We start from the raw sequence: 18,971 nt of genomic DNA on the forward strand, positions 1-18,971 counted from the left end.
GTAAAGCAAAGGAGAAAAAAACATCAGTAATTTATCTCTACTGAAATGTGGCAGAGAAGCAGTACGTATGTGCACAAAATGCTCCTCTGAGGTCTTCACATTCATTCATTTGTAGTAATTGGGACTGTTAATGGTAGTAAGTTGGTAGGGACTAGTTACCCTAGAAAATGAAAGCCAGTTAAAATGTTCCTTTCTAGGGATTTAGAACTCATTAACTTCATGAAAGAAACTAATAGAATCATCTAAAAAGCTTTAGTAGAACTTTCAAAACTCTTTTAAAGAGAAAAAAAAAAATCCACCTTTCTCAGGAAAATTCCCTAAGTGTTCATGTGTCAGAGACTATAAAGTCAGGCACATAGTGAGATACTGACATATTGGATTTATTTGGATTTCCTAATTTCTATCCAAGATTGTACCTACTAGTTTGTAGTACATAGATTCAACTTATGCCACCTGAGAATAAATGACACATTTGGGGGAAGTTACCTTACTCTTTCTCAAGGGAAATTAAACTTAGAGGTACAGTTGGATATATGAGCTCCCTTTAAGAGTGAGACTGGTAGAGTCACTTTCAGGTAAAACCATCTAATACAAATCTAATCTGAAAATACTCTTAACAGCTGTGTCTTACAAGAGCAAGAATGGATTGTGGATTTTCAGAAAACTGATCCATAATGTAATTATTTTTTGCTACTTTTAGCATGAACACATGATGCATATTAAGAATCTAATCCTGCAAAGGTTATATTTTCCCCAGCATTTCTTCCTGTCTTTACAAAAAAAAAAAAAATGGAGGACAAATATGTTTCCTAAATTTCCTGTGTTTAAAAAGAAACTTGCCTTTGATCTAAAAAGCAATTTACTTTTTTATATTAAGGCTATAATTTATTTTTATAATATTTTCTTACTAAAGTATGCAATATATAGTGGACTGATGTCCTTTTAGGAAGAGTATTACTTTTTTTTTTCATTGGAGAAGCTCTATGTTCTGTGATTGAGGGAGGGGGATTGTTGAGGTAGCTTTTGGCAAAGGGGCATGTGAACACATTTTAATGAGTACTTACATAAACATTTGGGTAATGATCTATCCCATAAACCATTTGCCTTGCAGGTTAAGGCAGAGGAGCCCAGCAAGTAAAAGCCCTTCTTGCAATGGTACATGACACTGATCCCATACTTGAAGCTTTCAGGGTAATTTTGTTGTCCATGACGAATGGCATTTTCAACAAAGCCTGGATCAGAACAGTTCACCACTAGAAAAGAGAACATTGCATTCCTCATTTAGATGTGGCTTTCAACTGGAAACAACCCACTAGAAAAAAAGAAACAAACTACTGAGCACTGCAGGAATTCATAGAACAGTAATTAACAGCAGAGATGATCATAAAAGTCTAGATTTTACTTATTACCCCTGGCTGTTAGTCAAATACACACAAATCTGTGATTTCTTCAGTTTCAGGAACCCCTGGTCTGGAAACTCCTTCTGCAGATTCAGAGTACAGCACATCTATGATTTAATAGACAGGTCCAGTATGTTTTCTGAGACATGTAGAGTATAAGTAACTAGGCCAAGGTCACACAGCTAGAAAGTAAAGGCTAGATTTAAACCCCTCTCTTCCTAACACTAGCCTTCTAGCCACGTATACAACACTGGCATTAAACCACAGTACCTCTAATTGATTATCCTGAAAAAATAAACAATTTTTAAACATTTTATTATTATTACTTATTATACCAGATGTGATTTAATTGGAAATCCTACTGACAAAACTCCATTCAGATCAGTAACTGTGTTGCAACTTATAGTTCTAGATAAAGCTTGGTTTACTGAAAAGTTTCCACAAGATTATACGGCCAATATTGATCAGAAGTTGAACTGGAACTCAGGATTTCCTGACTCTAAAATTTGGCTTTCTATCTACTGTGACAGTTTTCTATTTACTAAATCATACTGCTTCTCAATTTGTAATTTTAAATAAATAGGACAATATCCTCAAACAAAAATCCTAATAGCTCTATTTTCATAAGGGAAAATCTTGGGTTTGATATGAATGAGAATTACTTTTTTACTAAATCAGTGCTTCCTTAAAGAATTACATACAATAACAACATTTGGCCTACTTTCTGAAAGAAGAATTTAAGTTCCTTGGGAGCAGGAACTTTTACATTTATATGTTTGTATCTTCAATATGTTAGCATGATGCCTGGCACAGATTACGGACTCAATAAATGCTTGTAGAATAAATGAATGACACAGAAATCTTTCATTTTCTGTCTACCAAAGTTGAAAGCAGTCAATTTTCTATGCTTAAAATGGAACTTCTGGCACAATTTAAAATTAAATTACAGTTAAATTTAAAATTATCATCATGTCCAACCATTCTTAATACACTTGAATTGACAAATTTAGGTCAGCTGTAGGATGCAGTAAGTACTCTGTCTAATCTGAATACTTTATCACTCTGGTTCCCTTCCCTGCAAATAGGTAACATTCTTTTTCTATACACAAAGAAAATGCCTTTTACTGTTTAGTGAAATACTCCACTATAATAAAGAATGAGTCAATTGCTTCCCCCAGTGGTACAGTCCAAGATTACTGCCAGCAAAATGACTACCATTCAGTCAGCCTTTTAGGAAATATAGGTGGGCAAAGGAAAGACACTGAAGAAATTAATATTTCCACCTAGTAATACAAATAACAGCTAACATATGTATTGCCCTTGAAGGTTTGCATAATATCAAGTAAGGAGCTATAGAGTTGGGGTACCAGAGTAAGATATTCCCTGGAGTCTGTAAGATCTGAGTTCAAATCAAACCTTAGACACTTACTTGCTCTCCAATCTTTGACAATTCATTTGACCTCTGCCTCAATTTCATCAACTGTAAAGTGTGGATAATAACAGCACCTACCTCACAGATTTGTTAGAAAGATCAAATGAAATAATATTTGTAAACATTCAACACAATACCTGAAACACAGTAAGTGGTTAATAAATATTTATTTCTCCTCCTTCATTTGACCTTCACAATATCCCTATGAGGTAGGTGTTGCACATATGTTTATCTCCACTTTATAAATGAGAAAACTGATGCTCAGAGTTTTGGAAACAGGCTTTGAACTCAAGTTTTCCTGACTCATAAGTCCAGCGATCTATATAGTATATCACACTACTACAAATTTGGGCATGGGCTAGTTTGAGAGAATAGAGAACTCAGAATGTCATCATCAAGGACCTAGATGTCACTGATCAAATGACAGTAAGACATTGCTGTCTAGTACTTTGATATATTTTATATGTATAACACTAGTCAGTTTATAGAATAGACTGATACATGGGACATATACTCAAATTAGATTTTACACACACACACACACACACACACACACACACACACACACTCATGTAAGGAAAATCATCCATTTAGCAGACTCCCAAGAACCATACTTCTCTGCCAAAAAGAAGTCTCATCAGATTCTCTAACCACTATTCATAGTTAGCTCTATAATCACAACATTTATATCAGTTTAGAGAAGTTCAGCCCATATATAGGCCTGAGGTCTTCCTGCAGAAAGTCTCAATGTGAGACAGAGCAGGAGATGTTATACTGTTGGACACAGCTTCTGTCATCCTGCTCGAACATCTCAACTATCTTGTCATCTGGTTACCCAGCCATAACCCATGCCATATTTAAAAGTTAAAGAATCAGTCTTCAGGATTAGCTCCCTACCAATTATTTTCATGTTCTTCTAACAATGAAAAGAATAATATTTAGCAAAGGATAGCTGGCATTTACGTAGCACTTTAAGGTTTATTGTTTTATACATGCTATCTCACTTGATCCTTACAACAACCATGTGAGGTGGATGCTATAATTATACCCATTTTATACATAAGGAAACAGAAGCTCAGAGAAATTAATTAATTTCCCTAAAGTTTCATGGCTCCTAAGTATCTTGAGGCAGGATATGAACTAAGATATTCCTGATTCCAAGGTCAGTGTTCTATACTACTCTATTTAGAGAGTACTGCCAGGATTTCTACCATTCATCAAACACTGCACTAATATATAATACTTCTTTCAGCTAAACCTTTATTTGTAGGAAGATCAGTTGTTTTGTTTGGAGGAAATTTATTATTTATGTATCTCTGGTATTTAGAAAACTTTAGAAAATTTAGATCAAAACAAACAAATAAAAGTCAAATAAAGAGACAATCTCTAGCCTCATTTTCTTTTCATATACCCAAACACCATTAAATCTTAGTCCCTTCACTGCAGAGGGGCTGGGGATTGGGTAATTTTGAAACTGACGAAGGGAAACACCATTCTTTCTAAAGTTTTGTTTGGATACACAAATATCTAGATAGATCACTTGGGATGGACAATGTACATTAAAACAGAAATATCTACAAGTTCAGAGAATGGTACAGAAAGGCGGTAAATCTAGGAGAATGTTTACACACATGCCCACTCTTAGGATTATAGAACTTGGCTCAGAAAAGAACACTGATACATAGCACCTTCACACAAAGGTTAGGATCCTCTTACTCCTGCGTGAATATCAAGGAATTTGTTGAGTACATTCATATGATACCTTTTAGAGGGCCTCCTTCTAAGCACCAGTTTTAAATACAGGTGGATTGACTTCTATGTACATAGTTTGAAATGATGGATATTGAAAGAGCTCCATATCCCAAATATTTCTCCCTAACTATTCCTAGTACCTGAAATTCCCATATTACATAGTCTTTTGACTTAAGGCGTATATGGGGCATCATTAAAGTATAAACACTAGTGAGGAAAAAAAGGGGAATAATAATAATATGACTACCTTGCTAGCATTTGTGTAGTTTTTTTTTTTGAGGTTTGCAAAGTGCTTTACTAATATTAACTTATTTTGTTCTGAAAACAATCATATGATGGACGTGCTATTATTATCCCCATTTTACAGATGAGAAACCTAGCAGTTAAAGGACTTGCCCATGGTCCTACATCAAGGAAGTATCTGAGACCAGGTTGGAACTCGGGTCCTTTTGACTCCAAGTCTACCACTTTATCCGCTATTCCACCTAATAGTATGTGTTTTTATCTTCAGTCATAAACACCTTAAATTGAATGAATTTATCATATCAGGTAATCACACACCAACAGGGTTCAGGCAGAATGAGGAGGTAGCAGTAGAGAATATGTAAGTTACAATGTGACAACAGGTAAGGAAAGTTCTAGAAAGTGGAGAAAATGATCATGGGTATGATACCGATTTTAGGAGAGGGAAAAGAAGAAAGGCGTGGGGGAAAGGAAAGAAAGACAATAACTGAAAAAGAGGCACAGAAGAGAAGGTCTAGGAAAACATCCAGACAACCAAAGTACCAAAAAAGGACAATGGTAGATGGAGGGATTCGATATGAAGTATTTACACCATTGGAAAAAAGGAGGGGAGGAATTCAATGCTAAATGAAAATTTTGCCTGGGGTTCTTTATCTGGGGTCAACTATGCCATAGGGGTACATGAGTCAGTTTTAGGGGGTCTGTAAAGATGGATGGAAAAAAATATATATCTTGGCTTTAACTAACTTTTAATGAAAATTTAACATTTCTTTCAATTATTTAAAAATATTATTCTGAGAAGGGGTCTATAGACTTCAACTGCAAAAGGCTTCATGACACATAGACAAAAAAAAAAAATAGAACTCTTGATTTGGAGTTCATTTTGTCACTGAGAGTATAATAGATTGACTGTTGGTCAGCGTTGTACATTGGGCTAAGGCTTCATATGACCTAATTCAATTTGATTAAATTCATGTCATTATTTCAAGTTCTGGTTTGACAAAATCTACCACAACTCATACTGATCTAGCAAAGCTTTCCATTCCCCAGGGTTGCCTCTATACCATGATGAGAGATCAGAGTAGGACTTTTGGGGTGATGAGGTGCTTTAGATAGTAGTTTCTTAATGATTGATCAATAAATATATGCCTAAGAATCAAGAAATTCAGGTTCTAAGATTGACTCTGCTAATAAAGAGCAATATGATTTGGAGCATGTTTAATAATACTGATTTTGATTCAGAATTATAATTCCCATTTTATAGACAAGGAAATTGAGAGCCAGAGAAGTTAAGTATCTATCTCATGGGCACATATTCAAGTATGCTTCAGAGGTGTTACAAGAGAAACTCTTGTTAAGTCTTTTTCACACCACTGTGATAAGAGAAAGTCTGTGAGGGGGAAGAAATTGACTCAGACTTTTTGTTACCACTATAAGAGGACATTGCTCCAGTTTCTATTTTGAGTTTCATTCATTGTTCCTAGAAGCTAAAAGATCATATCACCTGCAAAATAAAGGTTAGGAAACAAATCACAGTTGCAGTTTTGAACAGCCAGTAGATATTCTTATCTTTACCTTTTTCTGTTAGTTATCAATTGTGTATACCCTTATCTTCCCCTCCTACATTCTGTAAAATTCCAATGTTCTATGCTGCTTATGTATTAAACTTCTATATAAGATTGTTGAAACTAATGATCTGGGTTCCTTTACAGGTAAGTTTTCAATGTAGCCTGCACTCTGAACATTATAATAAAACTCAAGTTAGCTATCTCTACATTGATGATATGGTGAGTGACACCAGTAATTAATGTACCCTCTGATGACTTTTATCTCAAAGTCAAGATAGAACTCAGGTTTCTCTGAACTCCAGAGCCATTGATCTAGAATTTATGCTCATAACACTCAACATTTACATAGTGTTTTTTCTTTTAATTCCCATATTTTTGAAACATAAACTAACTGAAAAATTCTGGATTACTATGGAGCAGATCTTCAGGAAAAAAAGAAAATTGATAATGTTTTGCCATCTTTAAAATTAAAAAAAAAAACATTAAAAACAAAATGCTGTTTAAAGAAAAGACACTTGCTCTTTGGAATGAAAGTGATAGCAAAACCGTATAGGTACTAAAAAGTAGAGACACCAATTTGCCAACAAAGGGCTGTATAGTCAAACCTATGTTGTTGTTGTTGTTTTTTTTTCCAGTAGTAATATATGGCTGTGGAAGCTGGGCCATAAAGAAAGCTGAGTGCTTTCTCATTGTGGTACTAGAGAAGACTTTTGAGAGTCCCTCGGACAGCAAAATGATTAAATCAGGTAAAACAAAGAAATAAATTCTATTTGTTGGAAAGACAAATACTGAAGCTAAAGATTAAATACTTCAGCCAAATAATAAGACAGGACTCACTAGAAAAGACTCTGATGCTGGGAAAGATTTAAGAAAAAAGAAGAGGATGGCAGAGGATGAGACAGAAAGAGTGTCATGGAAGGAACATACATGAGCTTGGACAGACTTCATTCAGGAGATAGTGGAAGACAGAAGGGAATGTTATGCTATGGTTTATAAGCTCACAGAGAGTAGTACACAACTGAATGATTGAATATCAAACAATGCACTTTTAGGACTATATTTTCAAAATGGAGAAGTATTTAGAAACATTGGGCAGGAACTTCAAGAACATTCCTTTTTTAAAAAATTAAATTCTTTTATTTTTTTTCAGTGTTCCACAATCACTTCCATATTAGATTTTTTTCCCTCCCTCCCCCTCATTCCCCACTCCCTCCATGAAATGGTGTACAATCTTATATAGGTTCTACACTTGTGTGTGTTTTTGTCCTTTTTTAAATGAGCAAAAAATAAGAGCCCTAGCCATAGAAAACTACTTGTTGTGTTCATCCTTTGTTGCTGAAGAAGACCATGCCATCAGAGAAATGATGACATGACTTGCACTTGACTTTGTTTTGAGTGAGGGAGGGCTGTGCAAGTCACCAGCCTCACTTCTCCTCCAGAGTCATCTGAATCCAGTGACCAGATATTCATCAGGATGACTGGAGATGACCCAGGATGAGGCAATTGGGGTTAAGAGACTTGCCCAAGGTCACACAGCTAGTGAGTGTCAAGTGTCTGAGGTGAGATTTGAACTCAGGTCCTCCTGACTCCTGCACTGTTGCTCTATCCACTGCACCACCTAGCTGCCCCAAAAGGTTCTACATGTACTTTCCTATTAAATACATGTTACACAGAAGAATTAAAATGAGTGGGAGAAACCATAAAACAAAACAAAACGTAACACAAAAGAAAATGGTCTGTTTCTATCTGTGATCCAATTCTATAGTTCTTTCTCTGGATGTGGAAGACATTTTGCTTCAAGAGTCCATTAGAAATTTTTTTTTAAGTCTATGCATTTCAATGCAGTACTAGGTCTACCAGAAAAACCCCTCGCATATTGTGGTTGTTGCTGTGTACAAAGTTCTGGTTCTATTCCTTTCACTCAGCATCAGTTCATATAAGTTGCTGTTTTCTTTTTGCTAATATCTTATTTAAAATTTTTGCATCTATATTCATTAGCGAAATTGGTCTATAATTTTCTTTCTCTGTTTTGGCTCTTTCTGTTTTAGGTATCAAAACCATTTTTTTTTATCATAAAAAGAATTTGGGAGGACTCCTTCCCCAATTTTCCCAAATAGTCTATATAGTAATGGAACTAACTGTTCTTTAAATGTTTGATAGAATTCACTCGTACATCCATCCAGCCCTGGAGATTTTTTCCTAGGGTGTTCATTGATGGCTTGATCAATTTCTTTTTCTGAGATGGGGTTGTTTAAATATTCAAATTCCTCTTCTGTTAATCTGGGCAATTTAAATGTTTTTTAAAATTATCCATTTCATTTAGATTGTCGAATTTATGGGCATACAGTTGGGCAAAGTAATTTCTAATTGTTGTTTTAATTTCCTCCTCAATGGAGGTTAGTTCACCTTTTTCATTTTTGATATTGGTAATTTGGTTTTCTTCTTTCTTTTCTTAAATCAAATTGACCAAAGGTTTATCAATTTTATTGTTTTTCTTCATGAACCAGATCTTAGTTATATTTATTGGTTTAATCGTTTTCTTAATTTCAATTTTATTAATGCCTCCTTTAGTTTTCAGTATTTCTAATTTGGTATTTACTTGGGGATTTTCAATTTGTTCTTTCTCTAGCTTTTTCAGCTGCATGCCCAATTCATTGATGTCTTCTTTTTCTATTTCATTCATGTAGGCATTCAAAGATATAAAACTTCCCCTAAGAACTGCTTTTGCAGTATCCCATAAGATCTCGTAGGTTGTCTCTTTATTGTCCTTCTCTTGAATGAAGTTTTTGATTGCTTCTATAATTTCTTTAGGATTAGATTGTTTAGTTTGCAATTAATTTATGGTTTATATTTCTATAACCTTTGATTACATAAAATTTTTATTGCATTATGATATGAGAAGGATGCATTGACTATCTTTGCCTTTCTGCACTGGATGGTGAGGTTTTGATGGCCTGTTACATTGTCAATTTTTGTATATTTGCCATGTACCACTGAGAAAAAGGTATATTCCAGGGCAGAGCCAAGATGGTGGAGTAGAAAGATACACATACACTAGTTCTTCCTCCACAGCCCATAAAATACCTGTAAGGAACGAGCCTCAACAAATTCTAGAGCAGCAGAAGCCACAGAACAATGGAGTGGAGGAGATTTCCAGCCCAGGGTGACCTGAAAGGCCGATGGGAAAGTTCTGTCACACCAGACTTGGAGCCCAGCTTAGGCCATGGAAGAGCTCGAAAAGGATTTTGAAAATCAAGTAAGAGAGGTAGAGAAAAAATTGGGAAAAGAAAAAAGAGTGATGCAAGAAAATCATGAAAAGTCAATCAACAGCTTGCTAAAGGAGACCCCAAAAAATACTGAAGAATATAACACCTTTAAAAATAGGTTAACTCAATTGGCAAAAGAGGTTTAACAAACAAATGAGGAGAAGAATGCTTTAAAAAGCAGCATTAGGCAGATGGAAAAGGAGGTTCAAAAGCTCACTGAAGAAAATAGTTCTTTAAAATTTAGAATGGAACAGATGGAGGCTAATGACTTTATGAGAAACCAAGAAATCACAAAACAAAACCAAAAGAATGAAATAATGGAAGATAATGTGAAATATTTCAATGGAAAAATAACTGAGCTAGAAAATAGATCCAGGAGAGACAATTTTAAAAAATCATGCAACTACCTGAAAGCCATGACCAAAAAAAGAAGCCTAGACATCATCTTTCATGAAATTACCAAGGAAAACTGCCCTGATATTCTAGAACAAGAGGGCTAAATAAATACTGAAAGAATCCACTGATCACTTCCTGAAAGAGATCAAAAAGAGAAACCCCTAGGAACATTGTAGCCTATATTGAATTGCTTGCCTTCCCAATGGGGATGGGAGGGGAGGGAGGAAGGAAGAGAAGTTGGAACTCCAAGTTTTAGGTACAACTGTTGAGTATTGTTCTTGCATACAATTAGGAAATAAGAAATACAGGTAATGGGGTATAGAAATTTATCTTGCCCTACAGGACAAAAGAGAAGATGGAGATAAGGGAAGGGAAAGATGTTAGAAGGAAGGCGGATTGGTGGTAGGGGTAATTAAAATGCTCCGTGTTTTGGAGTGGGGGGAGGGGAGAGATGGGGAGAAAATTTGGAACTCAAAATTTTGTGGAAATGAATGTTGAAAACTTAAAATAAATAAATTTTAAAAAAATATTTCTTAATATATACATACATATATACATATATATACATACATATGTATATATATATATACATATATATATATATGTGTATATATATATATATATATGTATATATATATATATATATATATATATATATATATATATATATATATATATACATATATATATATTGAGAGAGAGAGAGAGAGACCTAATAGTGGAATTTGGGTAAAAGGTATGGATAGTTTAACAGTTTCTTGGGCATAGTTCCAGATTTGGTTCCAGAATGGTGGGACAAGTTCACAACTTATCAGTAGGCATTAAAGTATCTGTTTTACCATCAGACAAATCCAGAGATCTATCTTATCTACCTTATCCAGAGTTCTATTCACCTCCTTCTTTCTTGCTTATTTTGAGGTTACATTTATCAAGTTAAGAGAGGGGGAGTTTGAGGTCCCCCACTAGTATAGTTTTGCTGTCTATTTCTTTCTATAATTCCCTTAACTTCTCCTCTAAGAATCTGGATGCTATACCACTTGGGGATATATATGTTTAATAATGAAATTGCTTCATTGTCTATGATGCCTTTTAGCAGGATATACTTTCCTTCCTTAGCTCTTTTGATTAGATCTATTTCTGCTTTTGCTTTGTCTGACATTAGGATTGCTACCCCTGCTTTTTTTACATCAGCTGAAGCACAATATATTCTGCTTCAACCTTTTACTTTTACCCTGTGTGTATCTCCCATTTCAAATGCATTTCTTGTAAGCAACATATTGTTGGATTATGGTTTTTACTCCTTTCTGCTATCCATCTCCATTTTATGGGAGTTCATCCCATTCACATTCACAGTTATGATTACTATCTGTGTCTTTCTCTCCATTCCCCCATTTATGCTTTTAGTTCTCCCTTCTCCCTTCTCCTCCACAATAGATTTTTAATTTTTGACCACCACCTCCTTCAGTCTTCCCTCCCTTATTTCATCCCCCCTCCCTTTTCTTTCCCCCTTCCCCTCCTACTGCCTATAAGGCTAGTTGTGTTTCTATACTTAACTGAGTTTGTTGTTTGCTTCTTGAACCCAATCAGATGAGAGTAACTCTCAGACAATGCTCATCTCCCTCACCTCTTTCCCTCTATTGCAATACATTGGTGTGCCTCTTCCTGCAATGTAATTTACTTTTTTCTGACTCCTCCTTTGTACATCTGTCATTACAATCCCTTCACACTCTTAAATCACATATTTATCATGACATCATTTACTTTTTACCTGTTCCCTCTATCTATATCCCTTTTATATATCATAATAAATATACAATTCTCAAGATTAACAAGTATAATCTTCCCTTATAGGGACGTAAATAGTTTGCCCATATTGAGTAACAAGGTTTTTTTGTCCCTGTTTACCTTTTTATGCCTCTCTTGAGACCTGTGTTTGAGATCAAATTTTCTATTAAGTTATGGCCTTTTCATTAGGAAGGTCTGGAAATCCCTTATTTCAACTGTATGTTCATCTCCTTGCCTTAAATATTATGCTCAACCTTTCTGGGTAATTAAGCCTTAGTTGTACTCCCAGTTCCTTTGCCATCGGTCTTTTAATGTAGAAGCTGTAGGTTTCTGTGTGATCCTGACTGTAGCTCCTGGATATTTGAATTGTTTCCTTCTGGCTGCCTGTAGTATTTTCTCCTTCAATTAACAGTTCTTTAATTCAGCAGTGACGATGTTTTTTAGTTTGGGATGTTTATATGTTTATATGATGTTTTTAGTTTGGGATACCTTTCAGGAGATGAATGGCAGATTCTTTTGATGACTATTTTGCCCTCTGGATCTAGGACTTCTGGGCAATTTTCCTTGATGATTTCATGGATGATATTGTCCAGGTTCTTTTTTTTTCTGGTAGACCAGTAATCCTTAGAATTTTCTCTCCTGGATCTATTTTCCAGGTCAGTTATTTTTCTAATTAGATATTTTACATTTTCTTTTATCTTTTCATTCTTTCTATTCTGTTTGACTGATTCTTGATGTCTCATAGAGTCATTAGCTTCTATTTGCCTGGTTCTAATTTTTATCAAATTATTTTCTTCTGTTAACTTTTGCATCTCCTTTTCCATCTGTCCAATTTTCCTCTTAAATTCTTCTGTGATGTTTTTTCATATTTTTAAAATCATTGGTCAGTTTTTCTTCTGTTTCTCTAAGTTGGCTTTCAAAATCCTTCCTGAGGTCTTCCAAGAATGCTCTTTGTGCTTCAGACAGCTCATATTCCCTTCTGGAGTTTCAGATGGGAGTATAATCTCAATGCTGACCTCTCTGGTATTCCTGTTTTGGTCCTTGTCCCCACAGAAAGATTCTATGGTCTTTTCTTTACTGCTTTGCTTCTTACTCACAATAATCACCCTTTTCCTTACTTTTAAAGTAGATCTCTGCATCTGGGGCACAGGGGGCTCTTTCCTACAGTTCTTGTGCCTAAAACTTGAGGCTTTCTTTGTTGTGGCTTCTTGTTCTTTCAGCTATAAGCAACTTACCTGGTGCTGAGCTAGCTGGTGCTGGAAAGAAAGGTTTCCCTGGAGTTACCCTGGAGCTAGCTGCATTAAATGTGTGGGAGGGGTGGTTTGGCCACTGAGCTAGAGCATAGGCAAGCTTTAACAGCATTTCTACAGAACTAGTTTGGGTTTGGTATATATCTGATTCAAAGAAAATAGTCTCCCTCAAGGATATGGATGGTGGGGGGAGTAGGCATTCTGCATATATACAGATAAGCAAATAAAAATTAGTTTCAAAGTAGTTTTGAGAAGATGGAGCATGACTGACATGGCGTAGGAGGACTCAAGAAAGGCCAAGTTTAGGAAGAAGAATTTCACCTGTGTTTTGAAAGGAGCTAAAGGTGGCACAGGTGTTGAGCGAGTTGATTCCAGATGTGGCCAACTACTTACACAAAGGCACATTGGTAAGAGATGAGAGATGACATACAAGACCCAGACAGTAGAACAACTAGAGTATAATAAGTAGTACATAAAAAGTAGTAATAAGAAATTAAATTAGAAAGGTCGGTGGGAGTGAGATCTCAGAAGGCTGGAAATGCCAGCCCAATGATTCTGTATTTTTGTTATAGGCAATAGGAGCCTCTGAAAACCTTTGGTAAGGGAAAGGATTTGGCCATCTCTTTTGTTTTAGGAATATTGGCTCTGTGTGGAATGAGAGAGAGAAGGAACTGGAAGTAGAGAAGCTAATTAGGGGGCTTTGAAAATATTCCAGGAGAAAGGTGATGAAGACTTGCAGTAGAGACAGGCTTGGTAAATTCCCATAGACTTCTCTAATGAAAAGGAATAAAGTGAGAAATTCACACAAACAGAAGTATGCTACAGATCAGTTTCAAGTAGTACTGGGATTTGTCATGTTTAGTCTACAATGACATAAAACTATCTTACTGATTTTCTGTAGAGCAGTAGATCATATTTCTAGTGCCTGCTTCTAATTTCTATCCATAACAACTCTTGAAAAGGTGAAACAGAGCTGTCACAAAAGTATGGAAGAGAAAAGCAAAATAGTTCAGATAATTAGCACATAAGCTTTATGAAACAGGAATTTTCAAAAAAGTCATTAGTCTCATACTCAAACATGTTTACAGTTTGAGTAGGAGAATACTATCTGATTTGTTTTTATTACACTTTAGCAGGGTGAGATATGGTTATCTATATTTAAGTATAACTTTCATAGCTTTAAAAGAATTGTTCCTGTATTTAGAAAATGCTCATGATCAATGTAAGCTCTTTCCAGAAACTGTATTAATTCTTCATATGTGAAATAATATTCAGTGTCAAATCCTCTATTGTACAATAATTTCTAAAAAAGCATTCAGCTGGGAGAAATAGTCAGCAAACGCTACAACATTATCACTACCACCACCACCACTATCACCACCACCACCACCACCACCACCACCACCACTACTACTACTACTACTACTACTACTACTACTACTACTACTACTAAATGCTTATTATAGTGCCTTAAGGATTAAAACAGCACTTTTACATGTTAACTCACTTAATCCTCACAATAGCCTTGTGAGGAAGGAGTTATTGGTATCCTCATTTTATAGAAATGGAAATGGGCCCAGAGAAATTTACCCAGGCTCACACATCTAATAAATGTCTAAAACAGGATTTGAATTCAAATTTTCCTAAATTTAGTCTCACAATATTCACCATACCACTAGCTGCCTCTATTGTCTTTTAAAATTCTTTCCATTCTTCAAACCCTAACTGAAGTTCTATCCTAAATGAAGGCTTCCTGATTCCTATAGACCTTTCCTTCTTCCAATTAGTCATCTATAGCACTTTGTTGGTACTTCTTTTTTTGTAACACCTGATGCATGATCTTTCTTTCTCTCAAGGAAAGTGGGAGGCAATGTGGTAGTGTCAACACAGTATTGGGATTCCAGTGCTTAGTACAGTACCTGGTACATAGTAAATGCTTAATAAATGCATATAGATTGATTGGATTTGCATTCAAGTCCAAATCCCTTCTTTCACCTGATTTCTTGTGTGATCTTGGGCAAAAAATTAAATTTATCCATGCTTCACCTATAAAATGATTGATTTGTACAAGAATATCACTAAGGTCTTACCTTTCCTCCCCCCAATCTAACTCTAGACCAGCCATCATATCTCTTTACATTTACCACTCATCTAAATTACACTATTTAACCACATGGTCTAGGAAGTATTATTCTATATTCAATCTGATATAATTTGCAACACCCAGTTCTTCAATTGCAAACCCAATAGGACTTGTTTTTTCCCTGTTCTCACTAAATTCCCAACTCTTTTAAGGATCTGTGTTTGGAAGTTTAAATGCACCAACTAGCTAAGGAACTGCAGCCAAAAATCTAAATAAACACAATAATGTTGGTTCATTGTCTCATACTAAAATCAACTAACACCCCCTCAACTTCAACATGCTTTTCTCATGTATATATGTTCAACACTGGTCTCAGAAATCTAGCCACAATATAGAGAACAAGCACAAAACCAAATTTTCATGCAAGTGTCCTAACACTCCCCATGGAGGGGTGGTAATCATACTAGGAGCAACTAAAAGCCCCTCAACTCTTATATCTATGTAGTTGCTGCATTCTAATTATACTATGCTGTCTCTGTACTTTTCTTATTTTCTCTAGTAAATTTTAAGTTCAGTGATGATGGGGATATTCACCATTGTATCTTCCCAATATCTAGCACAGTTCCCTGTGCATATGAAGTACTCAATAAATATTTGGCAAATTGCTTTTTGCTTTTTTGGTGAATTTGAAGTCATAAAAAAACCTATCATATATTAAAATTTCCAAAAACATTTCAAATTGAAAATCTCATAAAAGTGATTGTTGAAAAATTATATGTAACTAGAAAAAAGAAAATACTATTAAGTGGGGGAAAATGAAAAAAAAAATTCCCTGCCAAGTGTCTTTATATATTCATGAAGAACAGGTGGCATCTCTGAAGAGTGATTTTTAAAAAGTACCTATCTATTCTTTGCTTCATTAAGTCAAACCATATTTTGGTTTAATTGCACGACAATGAGATTACTCTAGGACTCAATTTCCTCATCTGAAAAATGATGGAGTTGTACTAGATGACTTCTGAGGTCTCTTCCAGCTCTAGATAAGTGACCTTATGATCCTATTCAAGGAAAGAAAAATCAGTTATTAAATTTTTGTTATTTGCAAATACGCAGAATTGGGAATGTTATAGAAAAGTAAGACAGCTCCTACTCTCAAGGAAGGATTTACATTCTAAGAGAGGTTTGGACACATAGCAGATGGAAAAGCCTTGTGGTCAGTGCAGAGTACAAACAGTAAGGGCAGATGGTCCATATGACAAATAATCCAGTTTGGCTGGAGTGTACGAGGGAGGTAAAACTGATAAACATTTATTCTTTTTTTCATCATTTTAATAAAGTATTAATAAATGACATTAGTAAAAGCTTTTCAGGCATGAGTTCATAAACTTTTTGGTGTCGTATTCCCCTTTGGCAGTCTAGCGAAGCATATTGAGTCCCTTCTCAGAATAATATTTTTGTTTTTAATAATTGAAAGAAATGTTGAATTTTAGTTAGAGGGTAGTGAAAATAAATTACATTTTCCCCCATCCACATTCCAAAATCTCCTGAATTATAATCATGGAAAGAAGTTTATGAACTCCACATAAAGCATCCCTGTTTTAGACCAAGCATCTACCACTCACAGTTCAGTAATGTCCTTCTGTTTCACACATAGGGGCCTAACTTTGTTCCCTATGAGTCTTTTGAATGACTGCATGTCATTCCTCTGAACTGAATAAAATGAAGGATCTCTCTAGAAAAGGCTTTATTTAATAGAGGGTGTTAAAGATAGATTTAAAAATGCAGAACTCACTGACATGTCTTATCTATCAGCTGAAATTACTCATTAGTTGGTCTTGCTTAACTTTTTTGGGGACATTGCTTGTGGGGAGTTTGGGATGGGGGTGATGGTGGAGATTACTGGCAACTGTGTAAGGTGTTGAAACAAAAATTTGGATAAAATAATAACTGTAATAAAAGAAAGACATTACATGGTTAAGGTCTTATGCCTGTGCTCAGAAGCTCTCTCAAGCATGTGGCTTTAGAATTTATCACAGTATCTCAAACCAAAGTTGAAGGGTTGAATTCCCCATTTAAGAAAGTAAAAACCTGATCCCATAGCTAATGGCTTGGTCTGAGCAGGTTTCACTCCCTTCACTGGATTCATCATTACAGGACTGCAAAAATGCCTTGATTCATCATTACTTGTAATTCATAGGCAGTTGACAACTGTCAGGCAGGCAGGATTCAATTGACCACTGCCTCATCTGGAAGCATACATAAAGCAAGGGAGAGAGGATTGACTGACAGACTATTTTGTCGATATTGACCAAACAATAATTAACCATTTTGGCAGGGAACCTGCCCTCATTATGGCAGAACATACCAGTTTGTAAAAATTAGATGAAACATTTCACAGAATGAGTCCTGATGCTGTCCTGTCACGTCCAAATGCACCAATTTATTCCATCTCTAAATGCTTCTATAACACCCACCACCTTTTTCTCTCCTCACCTTACCCAATTCTATAGGCACAGCTGAATCTCTCCTAATGGTATCACAGAGACAAATAGTGAGGAATATAAGTAGACTGGTCTCTGACTGAACTCCCAAGTTCTAAAACAAGGCATTAGCAGATTAGGATCATTCATACCACACTTCAGCATATTTCCTGCATATGCCAAAATGAAATTTGCAAAATTACTATCATCAAGAATAATTTATTGGTGTCTACTTAGTAAAGGGCACTAGGTTAGCCACTGGGAATACAAAGGAATAAGACACTACCTTTCTCCTTAAGGAGTTTGTAATCCTAAGGTTATAACCTGGCATAAAGATAGTGTGTTAGAGTGGAAATGCATTGCCCTTGTAGTTATGAGACTTAATGAGCCTGTGGTCTGATGATATGAGTTTGAATCCTAGCTTCATCATCAGTATGACCTCAGGAAAATCATTCTCCTAGATGTGGTTTCCTCATCTGCAAAATGAATGCTTTGAACATAATGACCTTTAGGGTCCTACTGAACTCTACATTTACAATTCTGTCACCTAGTCAGAGCATAGATAAATATCAAGGTTCATGGCAAGAAATAGGGTAGGCAAACAAGAACCAGGAAGACCCAAAGAACAGAGGCCTGAGCAAAAGAAATTGTTCAAAGCCATAGGAACATAAAATTTAGAGCCAGAACATATGGCTGAGATTGCTCCAGTTCCCTCATTTTCCACATAAGGGAGCTGAGGTGTAGAGCAGGGAAGAGATTTGTACAAGATCACAAAGGAAGTAGCAGAATAGCATTTGAAACCTATGACCTCTGATTCTAAATCTGGTGAGGGCTTTATTCTCCTAAAAGCAAGAAACCTTCAGGAAATTTTTAAAAAAGGCAACCAAACAAATAAGATAGCTGGGATAGCTCTTACCACAGGACGAGAACTTTTATTTACTTCTTATAGAGGAACCCAGTGCAATTAGCCCCAGCTCTACAGTTAAGGCACCTCCCTGGCTAAGGTAGGTGAGTGGTGGGGAAACCTCAACTAATCACAGACAGTTTAGTTTAGCATCCTTTGTTCCAAAAGTCTAATTAGTTACTAAACATGCTGATTATACAAATGAAAGTATATAGCTCTAGACGATACAAACACAAGTAGAAAACCAGTCAAGAAGAAGAATAAATATAATAGTATTTATGCAAAAGAGAACAGGGCCAAGAGTCTCGTAATAGTCAAGGCACTCACAGATTATCTAGTCCATATATTTTTTCATTTTACTGAGAAGGGAGCTTAGGAGAAGGGCTACAGATTAGTTTGATCAATGTTACAC

The 18,971-nt window shown here is 35.5% G+C and overlaps 1 protein-coding gene across 1 annotated transcript in view; it reads right to left on the reverse strand.

Annotated features, from left to right (window-relative positions):
- The window catches only part of CSMD1 (CUB and Sushi multiple domains 1), a 2,598,423-nt gene that overhangs the window by 70,320 nt on the left and 2,509,132 nt on the right, over positions 1-18,971 (reverse strand). Inside the window, exon 55 of the mRNA XM_072634370.1 lies at positions 1,065-1,253. Within this exon, the coding sequence (XP_072490471.1) occupies positions 1,065-1,253 (189 nt within the window). The remainder of the gene's footprint in view (positions 1-1,064; positions 1,254-18,971) is intronic.

The sequence above is a fragment of the Notamacropus eugenii genome, chromosome 1 (genome assembly GCF_028372415.1).
Source record: "Notamacropus eugenii isolate mMacEug1 chromosome 1, mMacEug1.pri_v2, whole genome shotgun sequence".
Taxonomy (NCBI): domain Eukaryota; kingdom Metazoa; phylum Chordata; class Mammalia; order Diprotodontia; family Macropodidae; genus Notamacropus; species Notamacropus eugenii.